Raw genomic sequence first — 15,543 nt, 5'->3', positions numbered from 1 at the left:
GGGGCGGGGCAAACATACTTGTTGGCGAGGCCCTCGACGAGGAACTCGTTGACGACGTAGCTCAGCGCCCTGCTGAAGATGCCGCCGCCGGCCATGGCGAAATGGTGGAGCGCGGAAACTTCGCGAAGGGGGCGGAAGCAGGCGACTGGTCAATTGGAACGGCGTTGTGATGCGATGCGACACTCGTAAGAATAGCAGTCTCTTTAACCTTCTTTTTTTTAGGCAAAGCAGTCCCCATTTGGCAGGTTTGGGATACGTTTTTATGCTCACTCGCAGGTGATTGAACCAGACCTGGCCATATGGCCCGAGCTACGCGGCCCAGGCCAAATGCTCCTTTGGGAGCCCTCCAAGGGTCATTTGGGTGGAATAAGACTGCGTCACTTGACGCACACTTAAAACCATCACATGCTTGTGTTTTGGATGCTCCTTTTGATGTAATTTTTTAAATTTTTCGCACGCGTTTTCTGCTTCGTAGATGTTTATTTTTTTATTTTTTATTTTTTCAGTTTTTCACCGGTCTTTCTTAGCTTTTGGAAAAAAATTAAAAAAAATTACACAAACAAATGTGTTTTTTTCTTCTGCAAGAGGCACAGATTTGCTTTCACGAGAGATACGGTTGCGCCTCTTGAAAACAGAAAAAACACATTTTTTCCTTCCCGCGTTTAGCACGGCTGTCGTGGAATTGTCACGGCAGATGTCCTTAGTGTTAGGACTTAGTCGCAAGGCCAACGCATCTATGTGGTAGCTTGAGAGGGGTTGAGCGGAATCAAGAGACGCAACACAAAACAAGGATTTAGACAGCTTCGGGCCCCGGGAAACATCATCTGGTAACAACCCTACATGCTGTTTGTGGCTAGGTCTCATTATGCTCACGATGGAGTCGCCGGTAAACCGTCTCTTTGTGTCTAGTCCTAGAGATTGTTTCTTCTTACTTGTCCCTCTTTGGGGAGCCCTGCCCCTCCTTATATAAGTTGAAGGGGCGGGTTACATGTAGAGTCCAACTCGGACTTAAGACTTAACTTTTCTGACTTCTCTTTACGGGCTTCTTAACATCTTGGGCTTCATAACGTCTCGGGCTTCATAACCCCTGGCAACCCAGTTATCACTGTAATCCGGTTTAAGATGGTCTGCCGGTTTAAGATGGTCTGCTGGTTTAAGATGATCTGCCGGTTTATGATGATCTGCCGGTTTATGATGGTCTGCTATGTTGTCATCTGACTTAACTCTTGCCGGGTTATCATCTGACTTAACACTTGCCAGTTTACCACCTGCCTTAACACTTGCTGGTTTACCACCTGCCTTAACACTTGCCGGTTTACCACCTGCCAGTTTACCGTCCGTCTTAGCCATCTGTCTTAATTGTCTGCCGGTTTACCATTTACCAAGTCCCAGCCGGGTTATGACTCCGGCCGGGTCATACCGCGGGGTATATCCCCGACAACGGCCGTGTCTCTCAGAAACGGAAAAAACATGTTTTTTTTCTTGTCGCGAGTGCCTCTCGAAAATAGAAAAACATGTGTTTTCTTTTTTTCCTTCCGCGAAAGGCACAAATATGCTTTCACGATTGGCGCGGTCATGCCTCTTGAAAATGAAAAAAATGTGTCTTCTTTTTTTCCTTCCGCGAGAGGCACCAATTTACTTCTCGTGAAGACATGGATTTGCTTCCGTGAGAGGCACAATCGTATCTCTTTAGGAAATAAAAAAAGGGACTCTCGGTTTAGTTTTTTCATCTTTTTTTGTGAAAATAAAAGTTCTTCAAAACTATTAATATGGGGTCTAATATTGAAGATTTTGACATGATGAACCCAACGTGAAAATAATTCAAGATTTAAACGTATAATTTAAGAGATAAAACGTTCTGAATAAATGAATCTATGAAAAAAGAAAAAAGTCACAGGTTGCTCGCAACCTCAGAAGGTGAGAGTGACCTTTGCAAAAAGTGCCACTTAATTGTTGATTTCGACACATCACACGAACCGATTTCTAACATCGAGGTTGGGAGCTCCTATACAGTGACCTCCACGAACCGATTTCTAACATCGAAACCAGGCATCGCGCCCCCTGGCTTTCATGCACGTCTTTGCGCCGGCATGGGTATGGGATAGGGCTCCCTTTTTTCTTCGTTCTTTTTTCCTATTTGTGTTCTTTTCTATTTTTTCTTCCTAAAAAGTTTGGGGTTTGAAAAATAATCAAAAAAATGATCAACAACGCAAAAACTATTCATGAATTCAAAAATATGTTCACCAATTTTCAAAAATGAACATTTTACGAATTCTGATGAGAAATTTTGTATTTGTATGAACAAAATTTGAATTTCAGATGAATAGTTTTTAGTTTTGACGATTTTTTTGTATATTGATGAATATTTTTTGTATTTGATGGACAAATTTTAAATTCAATGAACTCTTTTGAGTTTAATGAACAAATTATGAATTCGAGAATTTTTCGAAATCAATGAACATTTTTGAATATGATGATATTTAAAAAAAATACATGGACATTTGTATGATTTTGATGCATAAAATTTGAATTTCAATAAATGTTCCCTAATTTGAAAACATGTTTGAATTTCAAAAAAAGATTACCAATTTGAAAAAACCGTTCCTAGATTTCAGAAAATAATAAAAACAAAAATAAAAGAGAATGGAAAAAACCAAAAAAGAAAAGTAGAAAGAAAGAAAGAAAGAAAATAAGAAAAAAAACGAGTTTGGGAATGTTCTAGAACCTTTCCAAAAAATCGGCATCGGATAGCTGGGCCGGCCCAAACAAACGCAGTGTCAAGCTAGGTTGCGCACGCGGTCGGTCAGCTGCGAGCCGCATGCCAATTAGGATTTGTCGGTTCCTTCACTGCGTCCTGTAGATTTGTGTCGGGCTGGTTTTCTATGATTTTTTTTATTTTTCAAGAAAACGAATCCACTGGGAACAGACCGAAGAGCCGATCCTCCCAAGGACCAGATGAGGGAGCGCTACCAATCCGCATGACATCAATCAAACCAAATCAACCTCAAAACCTTCGCGGACGACGACACCCATATTTAATCTAAGTTCTCGAGGGAGGGAGGGAAAGGCGAGGCAAGCATACTTGTTGGAGAGGCCCTCGACGAAGAACACATTAACGACGTAGCTCAACAGCCTGCTGAAAAATGCTACCGCCGGTCATGGCGAAATGGTGAAGCAAGGAAACTTCGCGAAGGGTGCGGAAGAAGGCGACTGGTCAATTGGAACGGCGTTGTGTTGCGACACTGGTAAGAATGACAATTTTAACGGCAGATCCTGACGCATCTAATTGGGTCGGCCCATCTAATGTTTTTTCTGTCTATTAATTCGCAAAAAGGGGCGCTGTATGAGAATCGAATCGGCGACTTCCCATATCGAGGACGTAGGTGTAATCACCACGCCACCAAGAGGGATCTGGTAAACTTTAACATTTTTCCTCTTTTATTTGTTCTTTTTCCTTTTCCTTTTCCTTTTTTTTTTCAAATTTGATGAACTTTTCTCAAATGTATGACTTTTTTTGTAAATCAATGAAATTTTTCAAATTTTCTTGTACTATTTTGTATTTCGTGAACTTTTTCAAAATTTTCATGAACTTCTTCAATCCGTGAACTTTTTTGAACTCGTGAACTTTTCTGAAATTAGTGAACCTTTTCAAATTCCGTGAACTTTTTCTGAGATTTATGAACTTTTTACCCGAATTAGTGAACATTTATTTCAAGTTTTGGTGTGCTTTTTGTAATACCTGAACCTTTTCTTTCTAAATCAAATTTGTGAACTTGCAAATTTTGGGACAGAGCGGCGACAATTTTCCTTAACTACTTCACAGTAGTATGGATTACGAGTACGTGGTGTCTCTAGTGGTTAGCCAAGCACTGGTAGCAATGCAGTGGGGCGAGTTTGATTCTTGACCGCAACAAGTTTTTAAGGTTTTTTTCGCTGCCGCTGCGTGTTCGTGGGCCGGCCCACCAGGGCGCTGCAGTGAGCGCCAGTTTTGGTTAAGCGGTGCTAAACACGCGGAATAGAATGTCCCAATTTTAACCACATGTCCCATGCCTGCGGATACCTGGCCCATTTGGCAGGGTTTGGATACGTCCACTCGCAGGTGGTTTTTTTCGCTGCCCATTTGGCAAGGATTTTTTCGCTGCCGCTGCGTGTTCGTGAGCCGGCCCACCAGAGCGCTGCAGTGAGCGTCAGTTTTGGTTAAGCGGCGCTAAACGCGCGGAATAGAATGTCCCAATTTTAACCATCCTGCGGGTACCTGGCCCATTTGGCAGGGTTTGCATACGTTCACTCGCAGGTGGTTGAACCAGACCTGGCCATGTGGGCTGTGCTACGCGGGCCGGGACAAAAGGACACGTTGTTATACTTTGGTAATCTTTTATTTCTTTCTTGTTTTTTTATTTGTTTTCCTTTTTTGTTTTTTCGTCGGTTTTTACTGATATCTTCTTTTCCACACATGTCTTCTTTTTTTCTCAGTCCATGTACATTTTTATCATACACTTCAGATATTTTTCAAATACATGATGTATATTTTTTAAATACATGTTTTGAACACCTTTTTGAATTCATAATAAAATTTTTCTATATACACGTTGTACACCTTTTAAATGGAACTAAACATTTTTTAACCTACAGGGACATTTTTTACATTGTATAAACATTTTTAAAATGTCTTGATTTTTCTTTCAATCACCGGAATTTTTATTTAGAATGTCACGAAAAAAATTGAATCACTGAAAATTTTCTTTAAAATGTCAAGCACTTTCTTTAATGGTATGAAACATTTTTTTATAGGATGCAATATTTTTCAGTTTTTTTAATAAAATATCAAAAAACATGTTTGAAACTCATGAGCATTTATTTAAATGGCACATATATTTTTTGTATGTATGGAATTTGTGTTTAATTACTCAGACATTATTTTACATTGTATAAATATTATTTTAAATGGCATGTACATGCTTTTAAGTGTGTGACATTTATTATTTGCCACAAACATTTTTCAGGCACATGGTTAACATTTTTATACATGTTTAATATTTTTCAAATGCATGATTACTATTTTTTTAACTTTTTATGTAAAGTATTTTTCATAATATAAATATATTAGAAATCGAAACAATAGAAACAAAATCAAGCAAAAAACAAAAACAAAATGAGAAGAAAAAGCAAAAAAAAAGCATGGGCGATGTTAGCATGCGGGGTCATTGGGCCGACCCAGTAGTGCCCCCTGCAAGCGACCTTGTGATAGAGATCGTTGTGGGCTGCACAAGTCGCACCCGTGCCTAAACTGCGATGTGAGGCATGCGTGCTGTTGGAACACGCGGAACGCTATGCTAGCGTCAAATAACTTTTTTCCTACCGCGCACCCAAGAACATGTTGAAATAGATCACGAAATTGGGTTTACCACCCAGTCACCACGGCAAAAGTAGAGTTGGTGATGCGTGTAGTCGATCAGCCGTTGTCTCCTCCTCGTGTAGTCGATCTCCCGTGAAAAGCGATCTTTCGCGAACATCTTCTTACAAATCCCTCGAACGGCTTCTTGTAGTTCCCACGAACGGTTCGTCCAACCACCGCAGATGTGATGCCTCCAAAGTATCCACATGTACGAGAAGCGACACCGTGCGACGAACTGCTAGGTTTGGTCGCGCGGCATGGGGCGTGAGGAGTGGCGGCGGCCGTAGAGTCGAGAAAAGATCAACCATAAGTGGTACGCCCACTCCCCTTTATATAGACCTCCGAGGTGGGCTCGACACTTGAGGCCCACTAGGAGTCCACACCAATTTTTACTCGGATCCAATCCAAAATAGACTGTAGCCCCTTAAGTGTGAAATCCTATAGCTAGGTTCATGTACACACGGACACGACCACGTCGATAGTTGGTAGCGGCTCCTAGCAAAACGTGCCAACTCTCATGTGTGCGTAAAGTCGTTAGACGAACCTCGACAATGCGTCATATGAAACATTTCTTTTGCGTGACAATATATGTTGTCGGGCTCAAGGCGAGTATTTGTCACCCTTGTGGTAGCTCGATCTCTCTTCTCGAAATCATGGTACGGATTCCCGAACCGGGTTAACACTTAACCGAAGTCGCATGGCCATGATTTCTGAATCTGATCACTCGAGAGGGCCCAGAGAATATCTCTCCGTGTCGGAGGGGCAAATCCCATCTTGGTCAACCATGTCTTGCGGCATGTCTCACGACTCACCTGGAACCTACCTTTATAACTATCCAGTTACGGTATAGCGTTTGATAGACCCTAAGTGAGTCGATCCTCATTCCGAGAACATGCTAGGACCTTAGGTCTAGGATATGTCATATATATCGTACCTGAGACTAACAGATGACAATATCATGCCGCGTCTCAAAGTTGGCCTATTCGACTTGGTGATCTCCATCCCCGAGTCCATAATATCAGTTTAGCATCTCTATGCCCATGACTTGTGAAACATAGTCATCGACTGAATCATATATTAGTCAAAGGGTATGTGTTCGGATAACCTTATAAACTAGGACCATTAAAACAATCATCATATAATATATAGTTCCACAAACAAGTCACATACTTATTGATACATGATACGTCTCCGTCGTATCTACTTTTTCAAACACTTTTGCCCTTGTTTTAGACTCCAACTTGCATGATTTGAATGGAACTAACCCGGACTGACGTTGTTTTCAGCAGAATTACCATGGTGTTATTTATATGCAGAAACAAAAGTTCTCGGAATGACCTGAAACTTCATGGAACGTCTTTTTGAAAATAATAAAAAATCCTTACAAAAGATGAAGACTAGGGGACCCACACCCTAGCCACGAGGGTGGGGGGTGCGCCTGCCCCCAGGGCGCGCCCCCTACCTCGTGGGCCCCTTGAAGCTCCTCCGACCTCAACTCCAACTCTATATATTTGCTTTCAGGGAGAAAAAAATCAAGAGAAAGATTCATCGCATTTTACGATACGGAACCGCCGCCAAGCCCTAAAATTGCTCGGGAGGGCTGATCTGGAGTCTGTTCGGGGCTCCGGAGAGGGGAATCCGTCGCCATCGTCATCATCAACCTTCCTCCATCACCAATTTCATGATGCTCACCGCCGTGCGTGAGTAATTCCATCATAGGCTTGCTGGATGGTGATGGGTTGGATGAGATTTATCATGTAATCGAGTTAGTTTTGTTAGGGTTTGATCCCTAGTATCCACTATGTTCTAAGATTGATGTTGCTATGACTTTGCTATGCTTAATGCTTGTCACTAGGGCCCGAGTGCCATGATTTCAGATCTGAACCTATTATATTTTCATTAATATATGAGAGTTCTTTATCCTATCTTGCAAGTCTATAGTCACCTACTATGTGTTATGATCCGGCAACCCCGAAGTGGCAATAATTGGGACCACTCCCGGTGATGACCGTAGTTTGAGGAGTTCATGTATTCACTATGTGTTAATGCTTTGGTCCAGTACTCTATTAAAAGGAGGCCTTAATATCCCTTAGTTTCCATTAGGACCCTACTACCACGGGAGGGTAGGACAAAAGATGGCATGCAAGTTCTTTTCCATAAGCACGTATGACTATATTCGGAATACATGCGTACATTACATTGATGAATTAGAGCTAGTTCTGTGTCACCCTAGGTTATGACTGTTACATGATGAACCACATCCGGCATAATTCTCCATCACCGATCCATTGCCTACGAGCTTTCCATATATTATTCTCCGCTTATTTACTTTTCCGTTGCTATTGCTATCATCACTACAAAATACCAAAAACATTACTTTTGATATCATTACCTTTTGCTACTGTTACCACTACTATCATATTACTTTGCTACTAAACACTTTGCTGCAGATATTAAAGTTTCCAGGTGTGGTTGAATTGACAACTCAGCTACTAATATACTTGAGAATATTCTTTGGCTCCCCTTGTGCCGAATCAATAAATTTGGGTTGAATACTCTACCCTCGAAAACTGTTGCGATCCCCTATACTTGTGGGTTATCAAGACTATTTTCTGGCCCGTTGGCGGGGAGCATAGCTCTATTCTTTGAGTCACTTGGGATTATATCTTCTTATCATTATGAAGAACTCGAGAGATCCAAAAACCAAGATTTATCCCTCAACTACGAGGGGAGGTAAGGAACTGCCATCTAGCTCTGCACCCGATTCACCTTCTGTTTTGAGTAAGCTTGCGACACCTAAACCTGCTTCTCTTATTCATTCTGATATATCACATGTTATTGATGATGCCACTTCTGCTATGCATGATACTTATGACGAAACTACTTCTATGCTTGATACTACTATGCCACTTGGTGAATTTCTTGATGAACAACTTGTTAGGGTTAGAGAGAATGAAAATATTGAAACTGATAATATTGATGAAAGTGATGATGAAGACTCTCCCCCTAATGAATATGAATCACCTGTTATTCCTGAGGGTTATGTTTTTGAAAAAGAAGCTGCTATAGCTATTTTAGCTTGCAAAGATAGATACGAGCTCAAGAGGTTATTAGCTAAATGGAAGCAACAATCTCTTAATGCTAGAATGAAACCTGACCCTGCCTTTGCTACTTCACCTATCTGTGTTACTGATAAGGATTATGAATTCTCTGTTGATCCTTATATAATTACTTTGGTTGAATCTGATCCTTTTCATGGCTATGAATCTGAAACTGTTGTGGCACATCTTACTAAATTAAATGATATAGCCACCCTGTTCACTAATGATGAGAGAACTCGCTACTTTTATATCCTTAAAATATTTCCGTTCTCATTAAAGGGTGATGCTAAGATATGGTTTAATTCTATTGATCCTGGTTGTGTGCGTAGTCCCCAGGATATGATTTATTACTTCTCTGCTAAATATTTCCCTACTCATAAGAAACAAGCTGCGTTAAGGGATATATACAACTTTGTGCAAATTGAAGAAGAGAGTCTCCCACAAGCTTGGGGAAGGCTTCTCAAGTTACTTAATGCTTTGCCTGATCATCCTCTTAAGAAAAATGAAATACTTGATATCTTTTATAATGGACTAACCGATGCTTCCAGAGATTACCTGGATAGTTGTGTTGGTTCTGTTTTTAGGGAAAGAACACCGGATGAAGCTGAAATTCTATTGAATAATATGTTGACTAATGAAAATAATTGGACACTTTCTGAGCCTATTCCTAAACCAACTCCGAAGAAAAGAGGTGTTCTATTTCTCAGTCCTGAAGATATGCAAGAGGCAAAGAAATCTATGAAAGAAAAAGGTATTAAAGCTGAAGATGTTAAGAATTTACCTCCTATTGAAGAAATACACGGTCTTAATTTACCGCCTATTGAAGAAACATATGATCTTAATCCATCTCCTATTGAAGAAATACATGGTCTTGATAACCTGACACAGGTAGTAAAGGTAAATTCTCTCTATAGATATGATAAAGCTGAAATCCCTCTTACTAAGTTTGCTAGCCCATGCTTAGATGAGTTTGATAAATTTATGGTGAAGCAAGAAGATTTTAATGCTTATTTTGGTAGACAATTGAAATACAATTCAAATATGCTTGAACACTTGGGTGATTATATGGCTAATGTCAAAGGTGAACTTAAACTTATTAGTAAACATGCTTCTATGATTACCACTCAAGTAGAACAAGTACTTAAGGCTCAAAATGATTTGCTCAATGAATTGAATAGTAAGAATAATGATTATGTTGTTAGAGTGGCTACTAGAACTGGTAGAATGACTCAGTAAACTTTGTATCCTGAAGGCCACCCTAAGATAATTGAGCAAGATTCTCAGAGAAATAATATAAATGCACCTAGTCCTTCTAAAAGAAAGAAAAAGAAAAATGATAGGACTTTGCATGCTTCTAGTGAACCTAATACTGAAACACCTGAGAATCCAAATGTGTCACACCTTGCATTTTGTACCATGTCATTTGCATTAATATAAAGCATGGAAATTTGGACCAACAAAAACTTTTGCATTATTTGGCTTTTTATTTTGGAGTTGGTTTTCTCTCTGTGATTTTCAAGTGCTCTTTAAAGTCAACTACTCCACCTTCTGTACTTCATCTCCATGCCCCAAACTTCTGCCCAATGATCATGCCATGTGTATAGTGCAATATAGTATTTTTTTACAAAAATAATTTGTCCAAATAGTATTTTCAAAAAATTAGTTTTCCAAAAACCCCTGAATTGAGGTTTGCACTACAAGTACTTGATTTTGGGTTTGAAAAATATTTCAAAGAGTATATTTGAAACCTACTAGATATAGGATTCCCATAAACCACAAAAATATAATTTTAAAAATTATTTTCGTATTTTATTTAAAAGCTTTTTCTTAAGGCCAGAAATGGTCTTTAATAGGGAAAGATTATTTTATTGTCTCGAAAATATTTGAAAAAAATCAGGGAAACTCAGTGGACATATATTTTCCATATATAAGAGTTTCAACACATGGTCATGTTCAAAATATTGGACAAAACCTCCCAAAAACATTTCTTCCCATTTCAAGGATTTGAAATATTTCTACAGGAAACATTTTCATAAAAATCTAAGGAAAATCCAGCAAGTCACAAATGCATATTGTGATCACCTTGCAAAGCCTCATATCAACCAAGATCATTTTGGCTCACCAAAATACCCGAAAACCCTCTCTGACCAGAATCAAATTTGAACAACTTTGTACTACCAACTTTCTCCCCTTGACCCCAACTTTTGTGAGCATGTTCACATGACCAAATGAGGCCACTACACCAAGTGGTGCATCAAGGGGAAGTGATTTTCTCAACTAGATCTACACAAGTTCATTTCTGCTATTTTCTAGGGTTTACAAAAGTTGCATTGGCAACTTTGCCCAAATAAGCTCCAAATTGGTGGAAGACCCTAATTATATGTGTCATTTCACCCTGTGGAGTCTCATGGCAAATGGAAATCATCTACTTGCCCAAACCATTATCAAACACCTTCTGAAACTTTTCCAAAATGCCATTTTGACCTCTTCCACTAATCTCCATGGGCTCAACTTTGTACCATAGCTTCTCCTGACCCTCTTCTACCCCTAGTAACTTTTCCCTGGCCATAGCTCAATGATTGAGGGGTGAAACACCCCCATTTACCTCCCTGGACAGCAACTTCTCTCTCCCCCTCAACCTCCCTCCTCACTCAAGTGGCCGCCTGATACGTCCATTTTGCATCATGCTTTTATATCAATATTTATTGCATTATGGGCTGTTATTACACATTATGTCACAATACTTATGCATATTCTCTCTTATTTTACAAGGTTTACATAAAGATGGAGAATGCCGGCAGCTGGGATTCTGGGCTGGAAAAGAAGCAAATATTAGAGACCTATTCTGCACAGCTCCAAAAGTCCTAAAACTTCACAGAAGACGTTTTCAGAATATATAAAAATTACTCAGCGGAAGAAATTCACCAGGGGGCCACACCCTACCCACGAGGGTGGGGGCGCGCCCTACCCCCTGGGCGCGCCCCCTACCTCGTGGGCCTCCTGGTGGCCCTCCGGTGGCCATCTTCGGCTATATGAAGTCTTTCGATGGAAAAAAATCATAAGCCATCTTCTCGGACGAAACTCCGCCGCCACGAGGCGGAACCTTGGCGGAACCAATCTAGGGCTCTAGCGAAGCTGTTCTGCCGGGGAAACTTCCCTCCCGGAGGGGGAAATCATCGCCATCGTCATCACCAACGCTCCTCTCATCAGGAGAGGGCAATCTCCATCAACATCTTCATCAACACCATCTCCTCTCAAAACCCTAGTTCATCTCTTGTATCCAATTCTTGTCTCCAAGTCCGGGATTGGTGCTAGTAGGTTGTTAGTAGTGTTAATTACTCCTTGTAGTTGATGCTAGTTGGTTTAATTGGTGGAAGATCATATGTTCAGATCCTATATGCATATTAATACCCCTCTGATTATGAACATGTTTATGCTTTGTGAGTAGTACTTTTGTTCCTGAGGACATGGGAGAAGTCTTGCTATTAGTAGTCATGTGAATTTGGTATTCGTTCGATATTTTGATGAGATGTATGTTGTCTCTCCTCTAGTGGTATTATGTGAACGTCGACTACATGACACTTCAGTATTGTTTGGGCCTAGAGGAAGGCATTGGGGAGTAATAAGTAGATGATGGGTTGCTAGAGTGACAGAAGCTTAAACCCTAGTTTATGCGTTGCTTCATAAGGGGCTGATTTGGATCCATATGTTTCATGCTATGGTTAGGTTTACCTTAATACTTTTGTTGTAGTTGCGGATGCTTGCAATAGAGGTTAATCATAAGTGGGATGCTTGTCCAAGTAAGGGCAGTACCCAAGCACCGGTCCACCCACATACCAAATTATCAAAGTACCGAACACGAATCATATGAGCGTGATGAAAACTAGCTTGACGATATTCCCATGTGTCCTCGGGAGCGCTTTTCTCTATATAAGAGTTTGTCCAGGCTTGTCCTTTGCTACAAAAAGGATTGGGCCACCTTGTTGCACTTTATTTACTTTTGTTAGTTATTGCTCGTTACAAATTATCCTATCACAAAACTATCTGTTACCACTTATTTTAGTACTTTCAGAGAATACCTTGCTGGAAACCGCTTATCATTTCCTTCTGCTCCTCGTTGGGTTCGACACTCTTATTTATTGAAAGGACTACGATAGACCCTATACTTGTGGGTCATCAAGACTCTTTTCTGGCACCGTTGCCGGGGAGTAAAGCGCCTTTGGTAGGTGGAATTTGGTAAGGAAAAATTTATATAATGTGCTGAAATTTACTATCACTTGTTACTATGGAAAGTAATCCTCTGAGGGGCTTGTTCGGGGTATCTTCACCCCGACCAGTAGAGCAAAGAGTTTCTCCTCAACCTACTGAACCTACTTGAAATGAAAATGTCTGCTTTGAAATTCCTTCGGGTATGATAGAAAAACTGCTAGCTAATCCTTTTTTAGGAGATGGAACAAAACATCTTGATGAGCATCTAATATATGTGAATGAAGTTTGTGGATTATTTAAGCTTGCAGGTGTACCCGGAGATGTTGTTAAGAAGAAGGTCTTCTCTTTATCTTTGAAGGGAGATGCATCGACATGGTATAGGCTATGTGATGATATGGGGTCTTGGAATTACAAACGATTGAAATTGGAATTTCATCAGAAGTTTTATCCTATGCATCTTGTTCATCGTGATCGCAATTATATATATAATTTTTGGCCTCACGAAGGAGAAAGCATCGCTCAAGCTTGGGGGAGGCTTAAATCAATGTTATATTCATGCCCCAATCATGAGCTCTCAAGAGAAATGCTCAGCTTTCTGATAGCAATCGCACCATGCTTGATACTTCTTGTGCTGGCTCTTTTATGATGAAGACTATTGAATTCAAATGGGATTTATTGGAAAGAATTAAACGCAACTCTGAAGATTGGGACCTCGACAAAGGTAAGGAGTCAGGTATGACACCTAGTTTTGATTGTGTAAAATCTTTTATGGATACCGATATTTTTTGTAAATTTAGCACTAAATATGGACTTGACTCTGATATAGTAGCTTCTTTCTGTGAATCTTTTGCTACTTATGTTGATCTCCCCAAGGAGAAGTGGTTTAAATATCATCCTCCCATAGAAGTAAAAGTAGTTGCACCTATTAAAGTTGAAGAAAAGATTGTCACTTATAATGATCCTATCGTTCCTACTGCTTATGTTGAGAAACCACCTTTCCCTATTAGGATAAAGGATCATGCTAAAGCTTCAACTATGGTTCGTAAAAGCAATATTAAAACATATACACCTCCTGAGCAAGTTAAAGTTGAACTTAATATTGCTATTGTTAAAGATCTCTTGTCTGATAATATTGATGGGCATGTTATTTATTTCTGTGATGAAACTGCTAGAATTGCTAAACCTTGTGCTAAAGATAAACCTAGACCTATGGTAGGCATGCCTGTTATTTCTGTTAAAATAGGAGATCATTGTTATCATGGCTGATGTGATATGGGTGCCAGTGCTAGTGCAATACCTATTAGCCTTTATAGAGAATATAATTTTTCTAAATTTAGTAGACAACACCATGAAGAAGAATTACCTAGTAAGGATGAAATTATTGGTCTTGCTTCTATTGCCATACCTCCTAGTGATCCTTTAGAACAATATTTGCTAGACCATCAAAATGATATGTTTATGAATGAAAGAAGGGAAATAGATGAAGTATTCTTTAAACAGGAACCTATTTTGAAACACAATTTGCCTATTGAAATCTTAGGGGATCCTCCTCCACCCAAGGGTGATCCCGTGTTTGAGCTTAAACCGTTACCTGATACTCTTAAATATGCTTATATTGATGAGAAAAAGATATATCCTGTTATTATTGCTAATCTTTCAGAGCATGAGGAAGAGAGATTATTGAAAACTCTGAAGAAGCACCGTGCTGCTATTGGGTATACTCTTGATGATCTTAAAGGCATTAGTCCCACTCTATGTCAACATAAAATTAATTTGGAAGAAGATGCTAAACCAGTTCATGATCATCAACGCCGGCTGAATCCTAAAATGAAAGAAGTGGTAAGAAAGGAAATATTAAAGCTCCTTGAGGCAGGTATAATCTATCCCGTTGCTGATAGTCAGTGGGTAAGTCCTGTCCATTGTGTCCCTAAGAAGGGAGGTATTACTGTCGTTCCTAATGATAAGGATGAATTGATTCCTCAAAGAATTATTACAGGTTATAGGATGGTAATTTATTTCCACAAATTAAATAAGACTACTAAAAAGGATCATTACCCCTTACCTTTTATCTATCAAATGCTAGAAAGATTATCCAAACATACACATTTTTGCTTTCTAGATGGTTATTCTGGTTTCTCTCAAATACCTGTGTCAGCCAAAGATCAATCAAAGACTACTTTTACATGCCCTTTTGGTACTTTTGCTTATAGACGTATGCCTTTTGGTTTATGTAATGCACCTGCCACCTTTCAAAGATGCATGATGGCTATATTCTCTGACTTTTGTGAAAAGATTTGTGAGGTTTTCATGGACGATTTCTCCATCTATGGATCTTCTTTTGATGATTGCTTGAGCAACCTTGATCGAGTTTTGCAGAGATGTGAAGAAACTAATCTTTTCTTGAATTGGGAAAAGTGCCACTTTATGGTTAATGAAGGTATTGTCTTGGGGCATAAAGTTTCTGAAAAAGGTATTGAGGTTGATAAAGCCAAGGTTGATTCTATTGAAAAGATGCCATGTCCCAAGGACATCAAAGGTATAAGAAGTTTCCTTGGTCATGCCGGATTTTATAGGAGGTTCATTAAGGACTTTTCAAAAATTTCTCGGCCTCTGACTAATTTATTACAAAAAGATATACCATTTTTTTTTGATGATGATTGTGTAGAAGCATTTGAAATTCTTAAGAAAGCATTGATCTCTGCACCTATTGTTCAGCCACCTGATTGGAATTTACCCTTTGAAATTATGTGTGATGCTAGTGATTATGCTCTAGGTGTTGTTCTAGGGCAAAGAGTTGATAAGAAATTAAATGTTATTCAATATGCTAGTAAAACCCTA

The 15,543-nt window shown here is 39.6% G+C and overlaps 1 protein-coding gene across 1 annotated transcript in view; it reads right to left on the bottom strand.

Annotated features, from left to right (window-relative positions):
- LOC119355696 overlaps positions 1–190 on the bottom strand; it is a 4,156-nt gene extending 3,966 nt beyond the window's left edge. Inside the window, exon 1 of the mRNA XM_037622543.1 lies at positions 19–190. Within this exon, the coding sequence (XP_037478440.1) occupies positions 19–95 (77 nt within the window). The 5' untranslated portion in view covers positions 96–190. The remainder of the gene's footprint in view (positions 1–18) is intronic.
- Positions 191–15,543: the final 15,353 nt, after the last annotated feature.

This window comes from Triticum dicoccoides, chromosome 2A (genome assembly GCF_002162155.2).
Source record: "Triticum dicoccoides isolate Atlit2015 ecotype Zavitan chromosome 2A, WEW_v2.0, whole genome shotgun sequence".
Lineage (NCBI taxonomy): Eukaryota > Viridiplantae > Streptophyta > Magnoliopsida > Poales > Poaceae > Triticum > Triticum dicoccoides.
Note: the sequence above shows the minus strand (reverse complement) of the source record. Positions and strands in the feature narration are given on the sequence as shown.